Source organism: Onychomys torridus, chromosome 15 (genome assembly GCF_903995425.1).
Source record: "Onychomys torridus chromosome 15, mOncTor1.1, whole genome shotgun sequence".
Classification (NCBI taxonomy): Eukaryota; Metazoa; Chordata; class Mammalia; order Rodentia; family Cricetidae; genus Onychomys; species Onychomys torridus.
This window is the reverse complement of record NC_050457.1, coordinates 28,849,013-28,873,376: the sequence shown is the minus strand read 5'-3', so window position 1 is coordinate 28,873,376 and position 24,364 is coordinate 28,849,013. Positions and strand designations below refer to the sequence as shown.

The following is a 24,364-nucleotide window of genomic DNA, read 5'->3' as shown; positions in this document are numbered from 1 at the left end:
GAATTATCCACCATTCTAGTATTTTATATATGAAGAATTACATAATTTTTTTTAAATGGATCTCACTGCTTTGATGATGCCTTAGGTGAGCCATGATCTCTAAGATGGTTTTGTCCAATAAGAAGCTTTAGTTATAATCTAACCTCCCATCAGCCATTTTTTGTTAGTTTATTCATCTAGTTGAGGAAAGGCTGCCAGACAACTGAGCACGCCAGTGTCTCCAGAGGTCTACTTATTCGTCACTGCTCGCCAGTGCTGCTGAGGTCCCAGCATTGCTGAACACTCATGGGTCCACACAGAAACACGCCAGTGGTCCCAGACGTTAGTGACAACATCTTTGGGAGCAGCCGAGGCTGCAGATAGGTTAGAGTGTGAACTGAGATTGCTTGTTCTTTAAATGCCACAAGGACTTTTAAATACGACATGAGTGTGTGTGTGTACGGATGCTCACATGTGTGTGTGCACACATACACACACAGGATAAACATAATGATTTGAAAAATAATTAATAATTATTTTCCCAAAGGGCAATGTTTAGCCTATTTTTGCATGAGATGCCACAATTTGCAATACTGGTATCTTTCTTGTAGTTTTGGTTCATCTGGTTCATCCAGTTCATAAGTAACTAATGGTAACCTAGCCAGACTGAAGCCTAAGACATTCTTGACATTTTTTTTAAAAAATATTCAGTTATTTATTTTATGTATATGAGTGCTCTATTAACTTTATGCCAGAAGAGGGCATCAGATCCCACTATAGATGGTTGTGAGTCACCATGTGGCTGCTGGGAATTGAACTCAGGACCTCTGGAAGAGCAAATGCTCTTAATCACTGAGCCATCTCTCCAGCCCCTCTTTCTTGATTTTTGATATGTAAAATAAAGACATACTGATAGCTGAATGACTTACTGAAGACTATGACCCAGAATATTCTGTTCTGCAAACTACATGGAGTATTTCCTGATAAACTAATTCATAATATGGTGCAAATTAGGCAAAATTTGAGTTGAGACCTTGGGCTAAACTTCCTGTCACAGTAAATAATTTCACCAATAAACTTAAAAGTTTAACATATGATAAGTATTTATAAATGGACAAATTGGTAAGATCTACTTTATTCTATATTCAATATTAATGAAAGTAAGAAATCAATTTCTGTTTCCTCATGAAGAAAAGCATTACATTTTACTGTATGGAGAAAGGTCCTCAAATTTGAATATGAAATGATTACATTAAAACTTTTTGAGTTGAGAATGTAGCTGACTGACAAGAGTGTCTACCTAGTATGTGAAAGCCCTAAGTTCAATACCTACTACTACAAAAATATAAAGAGGAAAATAATAAATAAATAGACCTATGCAAGCAGTATATTTAATAATATAAAGTAAAACAAATAGAACAACTGTTGGGGACATTTATTGAAATCCTAGAAAGCAATCACCTTGTTAGTACTAGTCTCACTAACTCAGTGCTTATCAGGCTTCCTAATGCTGCGGCCCTTTAACACAGTTCCTCAACCCTAACATTAGTTTTGTTGCTGCTTTGTAACTGTCATTTCGCTACTGTTATGATTTGTAATGTAAACATCTGATATTTTTGATGGTCTTAGGTGACCCATGTGAAAAGGGCATTCAACCCCCAAAGGGGTCGCGACCCACAGGGTGAGAACCACTACGCTTAACTGCTTTCATAATTTCCACTTGTTTTCCATACTTCTGGCATTCATATTTCTATACTTCTGGCATAAAATAGTTCTTACAGACAGAAATAAAATAAATTATGGTAAGCCTAATTGAGGTAAATTTTGTACAGACCATATAAACCTATTAAGTAGAAATATAAACATATTGTCATGCTATGTGACCTAGTGGAACAAGAATCATATTACTCCAAAACTAACCAGGTATGAGCAATCCAAAAAGATTATTTAAAAAGAGGTTTAGATACCATTTACACTAGTATCTAAAATGCATAAAAATTACAAGATTATTGAAAGACATTAAAAATACAAATTAGGGCTGGAGAAAAAGCTCAGAGGTTAAGATCACTGACTGCTCTTCCAGAGGACCCAGGTTCAACTCCCAGCACCCACATGGCAGCTCACAACTGTCTATAATTCCAGTTCCAGGGGACCCAACACCCATGGTAAAATACCAATGCACATTTAAAAAGGAAAGGAAAAAGAATACAAATTTAAAAAAAAAATCAGGTAAATGGGTTAAATATTTTAACAATTGTCAGATATAAATACTACCCAAAACTAGTTACAGTTTAAATGCAATGCGTATCTGAATATTAACAGCTCTTTTTTGAAGAACTGAAAGACAAATTCAAAAATTCTTACAAAGTTTTAAGGGGTCATGAATGAATTAAGAGGAAAAAGGTCTTAAGCTGGTGAAATGGTTCAGAGACCAGGATGCATGGTGCCAAGCCTGGTGACCTCAATCCAAAGTTCAGTTCCCTGGACCCAGACAGCGAAGGTTCATGTGTGTTCTCTCTCTCTCTCTCTCTCTCTCTCTCTCTCTCTCTCTCTCTCTCTCTCTCTCACACACACACACACACACACACACACACACACACACACACACTAAATAAATAAATGAATAAACTTAAATAAATACAACATTAGGAATTTCAACATTTACTATAGAGGAATAGTAATTGAAACAGAATAACATGGTCATAAGTAAAGATAAATACACCAGTGAGTTAGAGCATCCTAAAACACACCATATATCTATGGACAGTTAGTTTTGCCTGGGTGCTGAGTAAGGCCATTCAGTGAAGAATAACTTTTGGGCAAATAATGCAAAAGAATACAATTGATCACCTACATCATACTACATTAAAAAAAAAAAGTCAACTATGCATTGTGTTTGTGTTACCACCAATACCCAATAAGTGTGAACAGTTACTGTGTGACCACTAAAAACATATTATTAAACATAATAAAATGTAACTTCAAGTGGAACAATGGCCCAAGTACAAGTTCTAAACACCATAAAATTCTATAAATAAAGATAAGTTTAAATCTTTAAGATCAATAGTTTCTTTAGATATATACCCAAAAAAAAGCAACAAAAAATAAAATAAGTAAATTGGACTTCATCACAATTAAAATTGTGTGCAAAGCACACCAAGAAAATAATAAAGGCAATATAAGAGAAAATATCTGCATTCCTCACAAGCAGATAATATCTGTAATGTATAAAGAAACTTATAACGCAGTAACAAGAAGGTAAGAAAACCAGCTTTTTAAATAGGTCAAGGATTTGAATAGACATTTCTCCAAACAGAGCTATGCAAGTGACTAAGACGTATATTTAAAGCTTCTCAACATAATTCATTATTATGACATTTAACATTACAAGATGATTTGGGCATGCTAGGATGGTAACATCAATAATAACAGAAAATAGTAAACCTTGGCAAGGAAGGATTTAAATTCTTGTAACTTGCTTGCAAAATATAAAATGATGCAACCCACAATGAAAACCGTTTGGAGGATCCTCAGAAGACTGAATAAAGGGTTAGCATATGACTCTACTGTCTACTTCTGGGTGTATACAACCAAAAGAATTCAAAACAAGAGAGCTAACAGAGGATAGCTAAATGCCAGTGTTTATTATTCCGTTTTCCCCAATAGCCAAACCATAGGAACAAATCAAGTATCCATCTGCACTTAAATGGATAAACAAAATGTAGCATGCACATAAAACAGATAAAAAGAAATAAAATCCATGCCAGCACACACCACCATGTGGACACACCAAGATAATTAAGGCACAAATATCTTATGATCCCACTGATATAACAGAAATAGGCAAAGTCATAGGGATGGAATGTAGATTGGAGATTAACGGAGTCTGGGAAAGGGGAGAAGGAGCTACTACTGCTTATTGGCTATGCTTTTGTTGGAGGGTTATGTGGAGGGTGGAATACTGTGGTATGGTAATGGTTGCACAGCCTTGTGCATCAGATATCATTGACTGAATTGTTCTGTTAAAATAGTTAATGACGAGCTTGCATTTTCTTTTATTTTAGGACAGTACTTCCTACTTGGTTATAGATCTAAAACATTTTTAATGCATAATTCAACCTGGTAACTGATAGTGTCAAAAATATTTTAGCTGTTCTAGAGTGATAAGTCATCACATTTAACTTCTTTAATATAAAATGCCAACTTTTGCAGGGTTAATACATTTAACTCTGGGGACCTAAAGACATTGACAATGAAGATGGCATTTAAAATCCATTTGCACTAACTTTTCAAGTGTATTAGCCAAGCAAGTCTATACCTATTTGTGACTATAAATATCACACTCCACCTCCACTCAGACCTACTTATATCAGTCAACTTTCCACACATGAAACTTCTTACATAATATGAAGAATGCAAAACAGTGAAATCACAGCGCTTTGTCCTTTTGCCTGACCCTTCACATATGAAAAAGAGGGCATGTCTCCTTCTGAATGCTAGTTTGAGAGCTCTACAAAGAATATTTTTCATGAGAACTACAAAATGTCTTTTCAGTTTATTCATGGTAAGATTCCATCTCTGCTGAACATACATTTGAAAGACTTGATTTGGGACATGTTCCAGGGGTGTGCTAACTGCTTCTCTGTTCTCTGAGATCTGTGCTCATGGGCAAGCACCTACCCATTCACACAGCAAACACACTGTACAGAAAGTCACCGACTTTCTGCAGGCAGGCTGCAGACTACTGAGACTGCAGAAATGCCTCAAAAGGAGCTTCACATAGCCGAGTTTTCTACAACTCTTGATGGGAAAGATGAAATTGAACCATATTTTCTATGGCAAAAGGTCACAGCCCTGTTATGTAAGATATGAAAGTCATCATTCAGAGGTAAAATTCTTTTTACAAAGTAGAGTTTTAGAAGAAACAGTCACTTCGGCTTCTGGAATACTAATAGTTGTTACATTCCTTCTATACCTAATAGCAACTTGGGAACATTTTTAAACGTCTGTCTTACTTCTTGATTTCACTGTAATTAATTTCATTAAGAGGTTGTTTGTCTCACAAGATAAAACTAGCCAGATTCTAGTTCTGCCTTTATCTGCCTGTCCCTTGAATAGTTTGATAGGTTAGTTCATTATTTTTTATTAGAATTCATATTAACTCCAAAACACCTTTCCCTAGACTGCAAACCTATCTGTTCCATATCAGCCAGATCATTAGTACCCAACAGAGCAGCCTCTGCCTGGCACATTACTTACTGGCTGCTGTAGTATAAGAAAAGACCCCTGCAGCATCTCAAAATGATAAAAAAAAAAATCCACCTAGAAGCACACATTTGTCACTGAAGTCATTTTAGAAGTCAAGTGTCATAATGGTGCCTGGCTTCCAGTGGCAGGGAAGTACAAACAAACCATGAACTCAGAACAAGACTAGAATATATTCATGAAGGATCCAAGATGTAGCATAGTCATGAGAATCTTAGTTAAGTTCATTTGAATTGTATCTATAGAATAATATTATTACAAATATGACTCAAGACTAGATAGAAACCACGGTGTTAAGTCACCTGGTATTTAATGGTTTCTAAAGTCTCAGGACAGAAGAATAGAAGTAAGTGTGACGTCTCAGGCCAACACAAGAAGCTATCTGCAATTGACAGCTGCTAAGAGAGGGAACATCAGTCTTCAGCGCAGTGACACCAGGTACATCAGCCACACTGCAGCACAGGCCTCGTGCTCGGGAGTGGTTGGCCAACACAAATCAGACTCCATTTGGTTGTTGTTATGAGAGAGAGAAATAACATTAGTTGAGTGGGTAGTCCAGTGGGGAAGAACCTGGGAAGAGTTGGCCTGGGGGCGGGGGTGAGGAAAGGAATGTGATCAAAATATATTGTATGAAATTCTCAAAGAATAAATTAAAACATAACATGAGGGGCAAGGGGGGGTGTCTGCATCTGGGCAGACTACAGACTCAAATAGTTTTATGGAATCAATATATTAAACTTTGAGGATTCTAATTTTATGCAAACTGTTCATGAAGCTGCAAAGAATCTTACACATTTTCCAGTGGCCAGAACTGTTAAGCCTTAGAGATTTAACCCATTTGCAAGTTAACAAGTTATTTAGCCTCATGGATAAGCATGAAGTATACAAGACTTCTGGAATGGTGACAGCGGTAACCTTTGTGGCAGCCTTTGTGATGGCTGTCTGAGCCTCTTGCCCATAGGATATCTCACATAGGAGCAGATATTGTCTATACATATCATGGAGTAAGATACATGGGACAACACTGAGCTTATGAAACTATCTTTTATTAAAAGCACTAAGTGTACTATGTTCTCAAACTGTGCAAAGCCAGCTCTCTGCTTCAGTGGGAACACTTTATCTTCCACAACTCTTACTGTACAAACATCATTGAAGAGATAGTCCAGAATGCAGACAATACCTCTGCTTTCAAAATATGTTGACATACAAAGATGGATGGAGAAATCTCACCTAACAGCAAACATCAATAAAGACATGGTACACTAATCAGGCAAAAACAGAGTAAAGCAGTACCAGCTGGCCCACCCCCTTTTTAACATGAAGAATATGTCAAATGAAATAGTAACAGTGTGATCCTGTAAACAAGTCAGTACATTCATATGAGATTTATACTGTGTAGAAAGATGTGATTTAAAAAAAAAATGGGGGGAATCTATTGCCTTGGTAGATTTTTAAAAGCTATTCAACATTAGGAACTAGAGATTATTATGGTAAGTAAAATAACCCAGGCACAGAAAGACAAAATATGATGTTTTGTTTTCCTATGATCCTGCTATGTTTTAATTTTTATATATGGGGGGGGGATATGAGTAATGAAACAAGAAAAGGGACCATGAGAGGAGAAAAAGATCTTAAGGCAGGGGAGATGCCTTAGTGGATAAAGCGTTTGCCACTCAAGAGTAAGGATCAGAGTTCTGGTCCCCAGCACCAACTGTATACACAGTGCTTGGGAGGAGGAGACAGGGTCCTAGGTGCAAACAGATTAGCAGCCTTCCCTAAGCATCCTTCTCTACTCAGGGAGAGACCTTGACTCAGCAAATGAAGAGGAGAGCCATCAGGGGAGATATTAAACGGTGACTTTAGTCTTCCGCAGTCGCTCACGTGCCCACCTGCACATGTGTGCCCCAACACACACACACATGCATTCCATACACATGAAAAAAATACTGTCAGCATTGAAAGAAGTCTTAACTGAGAGAAGTGAAAAGGAGGGCAATAGAATGTGTGTAACATGCAAACAGTGCGGGCTGTGGGCAGAAGGAAGGAAACCACATAAGGGGCCCAAAGCTTGGGGGGGAGGGGAGTGAAGGAGGAAGATTTGATGAGAACACAGGGTATGAAAATGCCGCAGTGAAACCCATCTACAATATATACAAACGTTAAATGCTTTAAAGATTATTCCATATTAGAAGAGTCTAGCAGAGTGAGGGGTGGGAGTGAGGTACTATGTAGACATCCTAATAGACACAGAGAAGTTATTCTGAGTTGATAGAGTATGCAGAATGTTGGTATAAAATGCAGAATTTGAGTTCTTTGAAGAGTATAGTTTTCACTGTCATACAGTGTCTCATCCTCCCTGGCTAGAATAGATGGCTAAAGCCCTCCATGGAGTACATGTTTCCATTGTGTTTACACTTTAACACAGCATGGTTGAGACACACTACACATATTGGATCCTAGTGTAAACCATGCACTAGGAGCAAGTAATTCTCATCCATGTGTCTCACAAATTAGTTTGTGTTGTTTATAAAAGTGAACTCCAGGTTCAGAATCTTCTCACTCCACTGACACCAATCCAGATCTATTTCTAGAACAACATGGTTGCAGATAGTAAAATGTTGCCATCATCATGCTTTTAGATACATTGACTCCCAGATGATGTAGTTTATATGGGGGCAAAGCATGGCTCCTGGTGATCACAAAAGACTTGTAGCTATTACAGTGGTTTAATGGCCTTCAGAAGCCAAACCCTATCAGATGAACTCTTCAGCCTTACTATTTTATTCATCTTACTAAGAAGAAACTAAAGTTAAGTTAAATTTAAATTAATTTAATTTACTGATTAAATTAATGTAAAATAAATAAAACCTGTCTCCTATGAGGATGGTAATTTTTAAGAAATTGACAGTGTTCTAGACTGAATTTCTTTATGGCAGGCACCATGTCAAAATATCTTTAGATCTTTACTAAATTATAGTTCGTATACTCTCCATAAGATATAATAAATTAGTTTTACCATGTGATGTTCTAACAATCTGTTTAAGGTCAGCAACTGACTTCAAAAAAAATCAATGAGTCTGAAGGAAATTAGAAGCCATTTGAGCTAAGAATAGTGAGCTTGCTGATTAATTCAGAAAAAAAAATAATATATGAAAGGCAATACAAGTTTCTCCTCTAATAAAATCATGCGAATTTAACTTTTACTGGATGCTCTCTATAGGCCAGCCCTATACTTTGTATGTGCTAATTTATTTCATCCTCATACTAGACACAAAATTTGTATTTGCATGGCCATCATTTTTCAGTGGAGTCTGAATTAAACACTGAAGTTTGTATTCTGATGTTTTCTAATACAATGTCATAGTTTACTTATTCCTACCAAATAATTATTTGGGAAGTGGTCTTTAGGCCAACTTTAATTTAGAAACTGCCTTTATCCTATGCAGTTTACATCATTAGAAATCCAAAAGATTGTTTAAATCCCTGTTCACTCCCCTCTTGCCTAAAAAACATTCAGAGAAAGTGAAAATAGCCAGCCAATAATTATCTACTTCACACATAAAAAATTGTTTCCTTCACTCTGGTGTCATGAATTGTATCTGGCTCTTTTTGTTATCTTTCACCAATACAGGACATAGGTACACAACTATATAGTGATACTAACAGGGTGGAATACATTATTATTACAGCCCAAGAGTAGATTGAGGCTCTCTGGGTGTCTAGCAATGGACCACTATTCACAGTGCATCATTTCTTGTTCTGTATCAACTCCCTTATTTCTGGCATGAATATCTCTAATGCAATACATATTAATACTGTTAGTTATCAGGTCCATGCACTTTATTTTTGATGCCGGCCTATACATCATTCTTTTGGATCAGGAAAAAACATGTTTTTAATACTAACAGTAAATTACTTGGAGATTGTTTCTCTTGATGCATTTGGATAATATTTAAGTGTGGGAGAAAAATATTCCCCATGTCCTCTTTCTCCAAGGCTGTAATGACTTCAGTTTTGAAAACAGCTGCTGAGATTGAGGCTCTCCTTACACTTTCACATGGAAAAGGCCCACAGGCTGAGAGCACAGTAGTCCAACTCATTGGAATGAAGAAAGATAACACACTTGTGCTTATCTAAAGAAAAGAAAAATACATTTAAAAATAAGATTTTAGGGAGAAGCACGTTCCTACACTGTGTCATGACAGACTTGAGCAGGACAAAGAGACCCTCCCCTGCCTCCCCAGCCCCCGATCAGGCCTGCCTGGGCTTCAAGGAGAAAACATGGGCAGATTGGGCACAGTTATAGTGTAGGGGTGGGGGGTGTTATGGGAGAGAGAAACAGACAGAATGGTTCATTTACTATGGATAGAGGCCTGTCTAAAGAGGTGAAAGTGACTAAGGTGTGTGACTTGAATCCCACTCAGTGACATGGTGATATCTGGGCCTGGGCTGCTGCAGGGACCCATGCCTAGGTCAATGGCCCTGATGTAGCCATAGTCTGTGTTGATGTCTAATGTCCTTGATATCACCAAAGGCTAAGAAGATAGATCCTGCCCCTCACTGGCTTCAACACTAGGGAGAACTGGTCCTGCCCCTCACCAGCTGAAGCACTCAGGAGAGAAAGCCCTACACCTCACCGATCCTGTTCACAGGGGCATAGGTGAGCTGGTGCTGGGGGTGCAAGAATAGGAAAGCAGGTCACACCCCTCTCAACTCCCATGTGGTAGCATGAGTGAGAGAAAGATACCCTCAACCCTCACCCCTGGATACCTGCAGCAGATGGGAGACCTGACCCAACCCCTCACCAGCTTCAGCACTTGGGAGAACAGGACCCTCTGTCTCCTCTGGGTAGCACAGTAGAGTTGACCCGGTAGACAGGGACTTGGGCACGTCAGCCCTGAGAGTTCAAGAGGGGCCATACCTGGTACTGCCTCCAGTGTCTGTACTGTGGGGATGGGGGTGAGGGAGAAAGGGCCCCCTTCCCTTACCACCTCGAGCTAGTGAGGGAGCTGTTCCCTTTACCAGCTGCTACATTTGGGAAAGCAGGTCCCGCCCCTTGTCGGGCAGCACAGTGGAGCTGACCCTATTGACAAGGACACAGGTGAGCTGAGAATGTGAGTGTGGGAGACCTGGCCCATCCTTCATCTGCCATATGGAGGCATGGGCAGGGGAGAGATGCCCTCTCCCCGCCCCCATTAACGCCTGAGGCAGATGGGAGAACTGGCCCTGTGGTCATAAGAGCAGAGAGCTGCTCCTGCCCCCCACCAGCTACAACACTTGGGAGAACAGGCCCTGCACCTTGACAGGGAGCACAGTAGAGCCAACCCTGTTGGTAGAGGTGTGGGTGAGCCAGCCCCAAAGTTGTGAGCATGGGAGAGCAGTCCCCTTCACTCTTCTGTCATGTAGCATGGGCAGGGGGGCAGCGGAGAGATTGCCCCCACCCACCCATGCCTGAGGTAGGTGGGAGAGCTGTCCCCATTATCTGTCACATGGCAGCGTGAATGGGAGAGAGAGTCCCCTCCACCACCAGCCTCAGGTGGGAAAGTGGGCCCTGAGCTCAAAAGAGCAGGAGAGCTGTCCCTGCCTCTCATCAGCTGCAGAACTCGGAAAAGTGGCCCCTACACCTCAACTGGGCAACATAGTAGAACTGTCCCTAAAGGTATAGGTGTGGGAGAACTGCCCCTGGGGATGGGAAGGCACAAGAATTGACCCCACCCCTTACTCATTGCTACAAGGGGTGAACTAGCCAGGGTAATGCTAGAGAACTCACCCTGGTGGTGAAGACCAGGGAGAGCTGGCAGGCTGACTAACCTTGCAACTACCCAGGCCCAGAACCAGGGTTAAGTGTTGGCCCACCCCATCTGTGATCTGTTGGAGCACAGGTGGGGGGACGGCAGTCCTGTGGACCCAGGACTACAGGATCTTCATGACACAGGGCAGCAATGGGATGTCCAGGGAGAGTCCCAGTGAGAGCCCAGTGTCAATAGTGTACCAGAGACCAGGGGCAACAAAACCAATGATTCTTTGAGATGAACACCTGCATGAAAAGACGTATAGATAAAAGGGTTCACTGTGTGACTCAACTGTGTCACACTGCAGCTTCCATGATGAGATTTCCCCTTACTTTTTCTTTTCCTTTTTAATTTTATTTTGTTTTATGGGGGGGGGGGTACAGAGGCAGAAGGCAAATTAGAGTGGACTAGAGATGCGTGGGATTGGGGTGCATGATATAAAAGACACAAAGAATAAACTTTTTACAAGTTTAGAAAATTTTATTCTTTGAGAACTTTATGCAATGTAGTTTGATTATAATCACCTCCAACTCCTCATAGACCCACCCTACAGCCCTAATCACTCCACCACTTGTTTTTTTGTTTTCTTTTGAAGTCTGTAAATTCCAATTCATTTGCCCAAATAATTCTGGGAATGGGGCCTCCTCCTGGAGCATGACTGACCGACTAAATCATTACACTTGCATGGCTTTAGTCCCAGAACTCAGGAGGCAGAGCCAGGCAGATCTCTGTGAGTTCGAGGCCAGCCTGGTCTATAGAGCAAGAGCCAAGACAGGCACCAAAACTATACAGAGAAACCCTGTCTTGAAAAACAAAAAAATAAAAAATAAAAAATAAAAAATAAAAATAAAAGAAGAAGAAGATTGATTCTCCCTCTCCCATCAGCTACGAGTTGCTGGTAGAGAAAAAAAAAATAGGTTACTAATATTTAATAAGGACTTAACCAATACCTGCACATGGTATGTGGCAAATGCCTAGTTAGTCAGATTATATCAGCTAAACATGTAGCAAAAAGGGACTTAAGCAGAGTCCTATTTTTAAAAAGCCTGTTGGAATACTACCAATGCAAACGAACAACAACAACAAAAAAAACCTGACAAATCATCCTAATTAAGCTCCTTGTAATCTACAAAAGTTAAAAATCAAAATATCAAATGAAATGACAGGAGGTTAGATAAAGACAATTCCAAATTATCTAAAACCTACCTGAGACGTAGCTCTGCATCTTACTCTGAAACATACTCTATTTTGCCTTTAACTTGCCCTTCGTGTTTTCAGCCTACTTAATACAAATAAATATAACACAAACAGCAAGCTAGAACAGTTCCTGATTGAAAAGATGGGCTTTAAATAGCCATGCCAAGAGCCAGGTGAATTCACCCTTGTAGTCTGAATTGGCAGCCAGATCTGGAGCAGGCCACTTCTCATCACTCATTTGCTACAGATGATGAAGCAGAATTTTGCTTTGAGCTGAAGCCTCATCTGACCTTTAGCGCCAGTCACTACTAGCAAGTGCCAGCATTTTTTTTCTGTTCAAATAATTAGGATATTTTGCTGCCCTCTCATACTAATAAGCAAAAAAATATAGCATGCAGTAGATAAGCAAAAATAAAGTTAATAATGAGGCTATATATAGATCTTTTAAAATGTTTTTTATGAGCCTTAAATATTACATATTGGCCATTTAAGTTTGCATCTCTGTTGCTGTGGTAAACACTGTAACCAAAAGCAACTGGACAGGGAAAAGCTGTATTGACTTACAATTACAGTCTCTCACTGAGGGAAGCCCAGACAGGAACTCCAGTAGGAACCTGAAGGCTAGAACTGAAGCAGAGATCATGGATGAGTGCTGTTTGCTGGCTTTCTCAGCTACCCTTCTGGACCCGCCTAGAAGTGATGCCACCCACCATGGGTTGGACCTTTCTACATCAATTTTATCAATTAAGAAAATACCTCCCAGTGATAGCCACAGACCAAATGATCTAGGCATTTTCTCAATGGAGGGTCCCTCTTCCCAAGTGTGTCAGGTTTAACTATCATGTTGGCCAACCAACAAAACACATTTCTGTTGATCAAGTTATACTCAGGCTCCAGATACTCAGGTAGTAAATATACCCAAAATTCATAAAATGCGATATTCCTCAGAAACGTGACAAGGGATTATGCTTCCGAGATATGCTTTTCTCCACTAGCCAATCCCCTAAGTAGGCCCATGCTCTGAAGAACATGAAAATTAAAGGTAATATTCTTTGCAGTACTACTATTATGTATGTCCAACTCTTTCAGAACTAAAACAAGGAATACATTCTTGTAGAACTTTGCTCGATTAACTTCACTGAATAAAATTGTCAAGGTGAACGATTAAAAAGGTCAGTGGATGTTCCAAGGTCACAGAGTCCTTCTGGCTGCAGTTGTGATGACTAGGATTTAAATTTAGGAAAATGTGTAAGTGAAAATAGTCTTCAGAAGTCATGTCAGATGATGCCAGTGAAGTCATCAATAATGTGGTCCAAGTCACTGAGCCAGCTTTACCTGCTGCTCTTCCCTTTATACCCCAAACTGGGACATTCAACACTGCTCATCATTGAAAAAGGCAACTATTAGACACAACAGCACACCACTCAGTGGAGCCAAGATCAGCTTTGTTCAAGGCACTGTGGTAATAATACAGCTTCCATTATAATCTGATTTCAGAGAGCTGGAAAGTAATTGACTCCTGTATCTTCTAGGATTCCACAGGCACACAGCTCCAGTGACACGGAGGCAGTTCCCACATGGTGCACACAGGATGGACTACCTCCACTTCGAGGACGACAGCCGTGGATGGTGGTTTGACATGGATATGGTGATCATCTACATTTATTCAGTGAACTGGGTCATCGGATTCATTGTTTTCTGCTTTCTCTGCTATTTTTTCTTTCCGTTTTAGGAATCATCATACTTCACTATAATTGAACAATCATAAATATGAACAACAATGACTTAAACATTTTGAGAGTGTGCTTTTTAGTTTTTATAATGTTGCATTATAAAAATTGTTAGTGTTTATAGAAATTCTGAGAATAATGGATTTATTTATTAATGTCTTTCATGTAACAACCTAAACTTTATTCGAGAGCAGATCTACCAGCCTTTAGGAACAGTGCACTATTAATTCCATGGATTTTACTTTAGGACTTGGGATTCTAATTTTACAATGTCATTTTTATACTTTTTATGATTGTAAAGACTGAGGTTTTACCTCCATTTAAAAATAGTGAAAATATGAAATGAATAATCTGAATGGATAGCATCATTATTACTAAGATGTTCAGTCAAGCACTATGTATTCTTAGGCAAATGATGTGCATTAAAGATAAATCATATTCTCTGGGAACTAATCAAGCAGGGTATATTGCATTTTGATTTCTAAATATCTCTACTTCTGTCTCCTTCTAGTACCAAAAAATCTGACTATCCTTTTTGTACAGACTTCATAGCTTTGGTGCAACATTTTTAACTATGATAAGAACAAGATATTTCATGCAGCCAGACTAACACCCAATAGCTATGTTAGAGAGCCATATTAACACTTCAGAATGAATCACTTGAGAAATGACAAATCTGACTTCCAGTGACCTAAATGACCAATGCATGTCCAAACTGTAATTAATCTGGTGATTCATTTAACTAGAAGATTGTCAATGTGCAATAAAGAGTGGCTTTTACATTTTTTACTGTTGTTATTTGACTTAATATGTGGAATAAAGAGTTTCTAAAATAGGATTATGGGTTTATATAAAGGAAGATTGGTGTTTCGTTATATTACAATAATTGTTATGGTTTAGTTTTTCCACATTAAAAGAAGAAAATATCTGAATCATTACAATATGAGCAGGAAATGGAGAAGGTAGCCTGATTCAAAGGTGAAAGAAACCTAAACAAAGAGAGACATAAGCTTATATATTTACTAGGACAGTCTGTGAGATCTAGAAACAGTTTTGGTAATGAACTGCTAATCCAGCCTTTTTGCCTATCATGTGGTAACCTGTTTTTTAAAAATGTATGACTTTATCACACTAATAATCTACAGCCATTCAAAACAGATACACTGGACCAATCTAGACTGTAAATAGTTAAAATTTAGCATAATTGCTGACTATATTAAATACAAACATTAGGTTGACTTGATGTGATTCTTAAGAGATATGGAAGTGGTACATGTGCTTTTTTTTCTGTTTGTGCTTCTTCCTCCCCACTTTGTTTTTTTTATTTTATAATTTAATTTTACATATCAGCCAAGGATTCCCCTGTCCTTCCTCCCCTTCCCTGCCCTCCCCGCCCCAGCCTACCCTCCATTCCCATCTCCTCCAGGGCAAAGATTCCCCTGGGGATTCAGCTCAACCTGGTAGATTCAGTACAGGTAGATCCAGTCCCCTCTTCGCAGGCTGAGCGAAGTGTCCCTGCATAGGCCCCAGGTTCCAAACAGCCAGCTCATGCACTAAGGACAGGTCCGGGTCCCACTGCCAGGGTGCCTCTCAAACAGTTCAACTGTCTCACTTATCCAGAGGGCCTGATCGAGCTGGAGCTCCTCAGCTTTTGGTTCATTGTTCAGGTGTTTCCATTAGTTTGGCTATTTGTCCCTGTGCTTTTTCCAAATATGGTCTCAACAATTCTCGCTCATACAATCCCTCCTCTTTCTTGCCAATTGGACTCCTGGAGCTCCACCTGGGGCCTGGCTGTGGATCTTGCATCCACTTCCCTCAGTCATTGGATGAGATTTCTAGCACGACAGTTAGGGTACTTGGCCATCTGATCACCAGAATAGGTCAGTTAGGGCTTTCTCTCAACCATTACCAGTAGTTTACAGAGGATGTATCATTGTGGATTTCTGGGGACCTCTCGAGCACTCTGCCTATTCCTGTTCTCATGTGATCTTCATTTATCATGGCCTCTTATTCCTTGTTCTCCCTTTCTGTTCTTGAGCCAGCTGGGATCTCCCGCTCCCCTAAGCTCTCTTTCCCTCGATCCTTGCCCTTCATTGCCACCCTCACGTCCAGTTTGCCCATGTAGATCTCATCCATTTCTCTGTCATTGGGCGATCCCTGTGTCTTTCTTAGGGTCCTCTTTACTAGGTATCCTCCCTGGAGTTGTGAGTAGCAGTCTAGTCATCTTTGCTTTACATCTGCTATCCACCCATGAGTGAGTACATACCGTGTTCATCCTTCTGAGCCTGGGTTTCCTCACCCAGGATGATTTTTTCTACGTTTTCTAATACTGTTCTTATTACTGTTTTCACGGTTGTAGCTATGAAAAATATCATCAAATATATCAGACTCATCCAATCCAGAAAATAAAAAATTAAATGCAGTTTACAAAGAGATATCTATTTGTGTTTATAAGTTAATCTTTATAGCCATTAACTTATGTTCTGGATAAAAATAATGTGAATAAAGGGTAAGCATCAGTCCTCCCCACAATACATGTATCGATCAAACGATTAAAACTCAAGGACAATATTTAAAGAATTTTGAAATCAATTACAGCCATTTTCCAGGCAATTCCTGGCTTATATGCCATAGAAAATATCCCCTGACTTGTTCCTAAATTACTTTAGAAATTTTTTATCATATGAAAATTAAGGAAAAAAGAAACAATAATGTAGATACATATTTCACAGAAAACATTCATTCATTTCACCTTAGTTATTTGTTTGTACCTGTAACCTAAAAACAAACATCTGTATACCCATCAGACCACTAAAGCAATGAAATTTAGGAAGCAATTATAAAGCTCTAATTCTATTTCAAAATATTTTACATTTTATACAACTGGAGCTAAAAGCTACAAAATACTAAGTGGACTTTTTCCGAGAGCTGCTACTTTCTAGGAAGCCAGCAAAATCTGTGATGCCCAGACATTGAGACAGGTAAGGGCCATAAGAGGACAGGATGTAAACATGTTCCTGGTCTTTGGTTTGTCTGTTAAAAGCATGGCATATGCTGGTGCACACCTTTAATCCTAGCACTCCAGAAGCAGAGGCAGGCAGATCTCTGTGAGTTCAAGGCCAGCCTGGTCTACAGAGTGAGTTCCAGGACAGCCAAGGCTGTACAGAGAAACCCTGTCTCAAAAAAAGAAAACACAAACAAACAAAAATTAAAGCATGGCATGCATTTCATTCTATCCCAGATCAAGCATTGTAGCATTTACAGGAGACAGAGCCCCTGAAGTCTTTCAGGTCAGATGATGGGCACTTATTCCATCCCAGAAATCATCCAACTTCTGCCTTTCCCTTGTCTAGAGGGAGAGCCACCAGGCCCCACTTTGGTCAGTGTTTGCTCCTTTCTCATCCCCAGCAGCCCTACTTAAAGCCTAGCTTATATTCCCACACCTCTGGCTGGATGACTCCATATCCAGCAATAAAATTATTTTCCTTCTGCATTCTAGCACACAATGACCAGAAACCAGGTAATATTTAAATCCATGAATTAACTTCAAAGTTTTTTCTAATGTGTAGGGTTGGGTGTGTGCATGTGTGTCTGTCTGTTTGTCTGTGTGTCTCACATGCATGTGTGTGCCTGAGGAAGGAGAAGAGGGCATTGGATTCCACAGAGCTGAAATTAGAGGCAGTGTCTGCTGGGAAGACACAGTTCTGGGAACCAAACCCCAGTCCTTGGGAAGATCAGCAAGTACTCTTAACAGCTCAGCTCCATGAATTTAAAGTAACACAAAAACTCATTGTGTGCCTCTTCAGCATCATTTATATAATTGCAAAAGAAATTCCAATAAAGAACCAAAGGGAGGAAAAAAAGAAAAATTCTAAATCTAATAAAATACATTATTTGTCCCCAGTAATATTATTTTGAAAGTTAAATTTTATGATCTATCACTAACAATTTGTTTCTACAGAACTTAATAGTGCAAAATTAATTTTAAACATGTTTAGATATTCATAAGAATACCTGAACTGAGCAACATTTCCAAATACTTATAATTGAATATTTTAACTTTTGAAAATTTCATATATACATATAATGCATTTTGTTCAACTCCAATCCCCACTCCCCTCTTCCAGTTCCTCCTCCATCCCTTCAGTGCTTTTCCATTGCAGTTTCATGTGTTCCCTTATTTTTTCAAGTACACCCGTCTACTTAGTGTCACCTCTGTGTGCCCGAGGGTAGAGCCATCATGTACTGCATGGTGTCTAGCTTCCTGGGGCCTGCATTGAAGAAAACTGAGTCTTCTCTTCCAGGAACCATTCATTGCTGGCAGTTCCTTAGTCAGGGGTAAGAATGTCTGAGCCCCAACCCCATCCATGCCAACATTGCATTTGGATAGTTCAGTGTGGGACTGGTGCAGCCACGGCCTCTGTGAGTTCACATGTGCAACTGACCCATCCTGTCAGGAAAATGCACTGACCTCTGTTCCTTCCAGTCTTTCGGCCGTCTTTTCTATGATGATGCCCGAGCCTTGAGAGGAAGTCCCACTTTGGGCTGAGCATTCTGCAGTCTCTTACTCTCTGAACATCAACTATAATTGTTTTTTTTTTTTTTTTTTCCTATTTGGCTTTTTTGGAGGGCTCACTGCCCAGCTCCCAAATAAATACACACAGAGAGACTTACTACTTATAAATGCCCAGCCTTAACCTGGCTTGTTTCTAGCCAGATTTTATTAACTTAAATTGTTCCATCTATCTTTTTCTTCTGGGCATCTATCTTTCTCTATTCTAGATGTCTTTCTTTACTTCTTACTATGTGGCTTGCTGCATAGCTGGGCAGCTGGCCCCTGATGTCCTCCTCTCCTCCTTTTCTCAATACTCAATCTTCTCTTCCCAGATTTCTCCTCCTATTTATTCTCTCTGCTTGGCAGCCCCACCTATCCTTTCTCCTGCCCAGCTATTGGCCATTCAGCTCTTTATTAGACCAATCAGGTCTTTTTGGCAAGCAAAGTAACACAGCTTCACAGAGTTAAACAAATGCAACATAAAAGAATGCAATACATCTTTGCATCAATAAACAAATATTCCAGAGCATTGTAATGTAATGTAACACATCTTAAAATAATATTCCAAAACAATTGACCATTTGAGGGTTTCAATATTAAGCACTATCTACTGCAAAAAGAAGTTTCTCAGATGAAGGTTGAGAGATGTATTAATCTAGTCATAAAGGAAGTACTTAGGAGGTGGTTTAATACTCATGTCCATTTCATAAATAATAATAGTAATAAATTCAATTTCAGAAATTTTCTTGGTATGTTATTGTTTAAGTAAAACTGAAATGACCTGCAATGATTAATTAATCTTCATTGTCAATTACATCGGATTTAAAACTACAACAGAAGGAAATCTCTTGGCTTATCTATGAGGGATTTTCTAGATTAGATTACTGAAGTGGGAAGACCCGGCCTAAGTGTGGGTGGCATGATTACATGGGCTGAAGTTCCAAAAAATAAAAATAAAAAGGAGGAAAAGGTCAAAGCAGCATCTCTCTCTCTCCCTCTCTCTCTCTCTCCCCTCACTCCCCCCTCCCTCTCTCTCTCCCCTCCCTCCCCCCTCCCTCTCCCCTCCCTCCCCCTTCCCCTCTCTCTCCCTCCTTACTGTGGCAATAATATTACCAACAACCACCTCAAACTCCTGTCCCACCTCTCCTTTGCTGTGATGAACTGTTCCCTGGAACCATCAGCCCAAATAAACCCTTCCCTCCCTAAGCCAATTTTGTCAGGCAAATAATTTAATACATTATATTTGAAGCAAAATTTTCTACTTTTGTCTTCTGTCATCCATGATAACTCAGAAAATAGCATGATGTCTGCAAATCCACTTCTGAAGATAGTTCTGGTAAAGCAGATGAGAGGAAAGCCACACACTGAGTTCCAGTTCCTTCTGTTAGATAACCATCCACTTACCTCAGCCAGGTTAGCGTGCACAGCTCCTGTGCTCGCTACTGTTCACTGACAGAAACACTAACTGGACATGCCTTTTTATATCCCACAAATTAAAGGAATGCACACATGGTCTTCCAAAACCAGAAGTGATTTTTGCCCTAGTTACACTGTGGAAATGTAACTCTTAACTGAGGAAATAACAGAAGACTTAAGGATTAGAACTTTTTCCTTACAAATATAATTTTTAAAACTGCCAAAGGAAAAATAAATTTAGGAATTATCACCAGTTAACCAATAACAAGCCAACTGTGAATTTGGTCCAGTCTGGTTTTAACTAATTTTTAACACAATTTATTGGTAAATACTATAGTACTAACACCTCTTATTTCACTGTGGTGAGAAAGGCCACTAAGAATACCTAGTAAAAATGACAATAGCAACTATACTCCATAAAGCCCATGCTTCCCAGTCATTAACATGAAAGTTCAGTACTCCTAACAAGAAAATAGGTCCATGTGCTATATCATGGAATTCCAACAAGGTTGAAAGAATTATAATTAAACCAATAATGAGAAGAAATGTATGTATGTATATATATATATATATATATATATATATATATATATATATATCATTTGGACAGAAACATAAGCAATATTAAGAGAAAATTAATATACAAATAAATACTATGAATAGGTGAGCATGAATTTCATTTAACAATAAACAGCATACTGTCTATACTTAAATTACAAATGTTTGCTAATGTTTCTGGCACAACACATTGAGGAGTCAAAAGTTACATGACTTGGTAAAAAATAAATGAAAAGAACATTTAGAGGAATATCCTTAGATATTAATTAACATCAATTCTAGAATAATACAAATAACCAAGATTCTGTAACTACACTCAACACTGCTAAAAGCGGTCCAACTCATTTGTGCACTAACAAAACATACTAAAGATATTCCATTTCGTCAGAATCGGAATTCTCCGATGCATTGTCACTAATGGTGGGGAAAGTCCTTAGACCTTGCTTTCTTGCAGCTCTAAGTTGATGCAAATGTTCTTTCATGTCTGGAGAAATATGACAGATTCTCCCTTCAATGCCAGGCACTGCAATTACTCCTGATGGTTCCTTGGATTCTTCCTCAAAGGCTAGAAATGCAATAGAACCAGTTCAACTATCGATGGTCTCCAAAATAAATGTTCTAAGATCATAACTAACGCTCTATTAGAATTCATGAATTGAAATTTATAACCAATGATGAAATTTTAACCAGATTTTCTTCATCTTCACAATCAAGTCATTCAGCCATGAGTAAAACTCCATTGAACATATTATGAAATTTGCAGATAATCAAAAATGCATCAATTCATTTTGGTTTTAAGGTATTGCATACTTAAACAAACAATAAATGTTAAAAGAAATAGATATGCTTACCTTGATCTGAACATAGTACAAAGTATGCACATATAGAAACATCACATGATAACAGCATAATACAATTTTATGTGTCAATTTTTTAGAACTTTTAAAGTATTACTACATATTGCCCCCAAGAGAATTTATTTGATCATTATATATTTTAATTTTTTGAGAATTTTATATGAATATAAAATTTACATAATTACATTATTTCTACTCTTCTCTTCCCCCTTGCAATTCCTCTCATCCCACCATTCCCTCTCAAATTTGTGATACTTTTTAATTATTGTTGTGTGTGTGGTGTGTGTGTGTGTGTGTGTGTGTGTGTGTGTGTAAATACAGCCCACTGAGTCCATTTAGTTGTGAACATATGTGATAGCTGTCATTTTGTTTTCCACTTTAACTTTTGAAAAAAAAATTAGACAAAAAGTAGTCAGTGCATTGAAAAAACTGTACTTTCATGGTTAAAAAAAGATAATTCATTTTCTTCCAAAAGGTATAATTATAGCTTTCAAAATTTGTATATATTTAGGAATATAATTATTTATCAAAGGATCAGACAATTATAAAACTAATTATAATTTGATCACATTTGGCCTTGGATTGTGGTTAAAGTGATGTTATAAAAAGAATTAAGCTTCTAAACTCAATCAATAAATGGGATCTGTATGCCAAGGCCCAGTGTTTATCAGGTAGGAAAAGACAAAATGTTTAATTGGACAGAAGTAAGCTAATTTGACAGGTTATAATTTTCCATCTAGACTAGTAGAAGCAGTTGAAGATTGTGAAGCAGAAAAGCTTAAAAGGGGCATGATTTCCTAGAACATCTCTGTACTCCATAGCTTTGGATGACTTGTGGCTGTAGTCCCTTGTGCCTGCCTTTCACTTGGAAGATAAAGCTCAGTCTATTTCCTTCACACACCTAGAGAGCAGAGTCGAAGAAAAAGTTAGTCAAAAAGAAGCACATGAGACAAAACCATACTGTCACCTGTCAGGGATGGGGATTTGTTCGTTGCCATAATCAAACTCATTCTATGGCCTGAAACACACTTCTTCCTTCCTTGCAAAATTTTGATTGACTCAAAGTGATTCATGACGACTGTAGACAGCACCTGTGCAGTTTCTGTGTCAAACATTCGAGGGCAACTTTTAAACATACTGTAGCCATCCTTGCCCTGAAATGCCAAAATGTAATTCAGTTTTCTAAGCCAAAAATAATGAACACATTAAATATATTTTAAATTTACTCCTGTATTCAAAGTAATTCCTTTACATGTACAAAAAAAGATAATATTTTCTTAAATCTAAATTATTATACTTTACATGATTGTCCTCCTCCATAGATCTAGAAATGGTAGCTGTGACCCTGTTGTCCCAGCTCTATTATTCAACAGCCTTGAGAATAGGCCACGTACAATCTCTAAAGAGGGTTGTAAAATACAGTGAACTAAGAGAGGCTGTTTAGAATGATACTGTAGAATCTAATCTGAAATTTACTCAAGGGCTCCCAGCATTAGAGCACACAATCTACGCATTGATCAAGGGTCCTTGCCTCTTGTACTCCATTTCACATAGTGGAGAACCCACTAAATTCATATGTAAAGTCCTTAAAACCCAAGTAGTCATCTATGTTTCATTCTAGATAACAAAATATGTTATAAATGAAAAATATTTCTAAAATAGAAACATTACATGCTTTAGGAGTGTTTATCACTAAATTTGAATTTAGAAATCCATTATAGCACTCTGGGCTGCACATTTCTGGCAGCAGTTGCCTATTGTTTAGGTATGCATGGATTTTAGATGGCCTGTATTTTTAAATCTGACAGTACAAAACAATGAAATCGTGCTTGGACACTGGGAGTTAAAATTAACTCAATTCATGAATCACAAAAACAACAGTGAAAACATTTATTGTTTTCTGAGGGTCTGAAATCATCAAAAGAAACTCAAATATGTGTGGGCATTAGCATGTGAATAGCATCAGGGAATTTGCTTAAAACATTTCAAAAGAAACTGATCTCACATTTGCAATGTACTCCTTAATGGCCAGAAGGTAGACCTTTTTTCTCCGCAAGTACTGTCCTTGAACTTTCACAGTGTCTCTGATAACTCGGTGTCCTGGTTCTGCATCTGGATCAAATCCAAATTCTATCCCAGCAACTTGAGGAAATCTGAAATGTAAAAACATACTCTCAGGTAATTCTGCAGACTACTAATCATAAGCTAGAAATTATTAGAAATGAAGTGAGCATGTCTGTTTATGCTACTTGATAAGCAAGGTGCACACTGGCTGGGTGGCATCTGAACAGAAGCTGTCACATGACCTTTGATTTCAAAAGTCAATAAAAGCAACTCTGAGTGATTCTACCCTTACTTCCTTCTACGCAAAGAGAAACTTAAAGAATTTCTCTTCTACAACTGAACTACTGTGAAATGTCTCAATTTCCATCCTCAGTTACTAAAGGAATACAATGGTTAAAGAGACAATATATATGTACCTTTAAAAGGTTAACTGCAGCCCCTTATAAATTTTAGAAATGCCTGACTCCTATTAATATTCATTATTACTCCCATGTGATTACTTGCTGGGCTTGGTAATGCAGACTTGCAGCTCGGCTGTTTGAGAGACTAAGGCAAGGGAATCACAGATACAGCATGGATTACAAAGTGAATCTAAGGTCGTCCTGGACAACTCGGTGAGAATAAAGATGAGGCTGATGGCTGGGGCTATAACTCCGTGATAAACTGTTCTTCTTAAACAGATGAGGCTAACAAGATTTCTCTAATACAAACCCTGCGGTTGAGAATACTGTCATCTATTACGTATAGCCTTTGGGCTAAGATCAAGTGCAGAATACTATCCTCTCGTTGACAAAATGGTTATAAGTCGGAAACATGCTTCACACAGAAGATAGTTTAGAAAAAGGTGAGAGCATTTTTTCTGGGGAAACAAAATGCTGAGGGAAACAAAGCCCCTGCCCCAAGAGGAAACCTCAGCAACCCTTCGCCACCTTTCTCCGCTGCTGTCCCCAT

General features: G+C 38.6%; 2 protein-coding genes across 3 annotated transcripts in view; one reads left to right on the top strand and one right to left on the bottom strand.

Moving 5' to 3' along the window:
* The window catches only part of Rnf180 (ring finger protein 180), a 171,046-nt gene extending 156,296 nt beyond the window's left edge, over window positions 1-14,750 (top strand). For both annotated transcript variants that reach the window (XM_036207450.1, XM_036207451.1), the window contains exon 8: window positions 13,766-14,750. In XM_036207450.1, the coding sequence (XP_036063343.1) occupies window positions 13,766-13,965 (200 nt within the window). In that variant the 3' untranslated portion in view covers window positions 13,966-14,750. The remainder of the gene's footprint in view (window positions 1-13,765) is intronic.
* A 5,763-nt stretch (window positions 14,751-20,513) lies between these two features.
* LOC118596088 (snake venom 5'-nucleotidase-like) overlaps window positions 20,514-24,364 on the bottom strand; it is a 41,255-nt gene continuing 37,404 nt past the window's right edge. The window contains exons 6-8 of the mRNA XM_036206816.1: window positions 23,355-23,502; window positions 22,317-22,503; window positions 20,514-21,057 (exon numbers count right to left, since the gene is read on the bottom strand). Coding sequence (XP_036062709.1) covers window positions 20,858-21,057; window positions 22,317-22,503; window positions 23,355-23,502 — 535 coding nt within the window. The 3' untranslated portion in view covers window positions 20,514-20,857. The remainder of the gene's footprint in view (window positions 21,058-22,316; window positions 22,504-23,354; window positions 23,503-24,364) is intronic.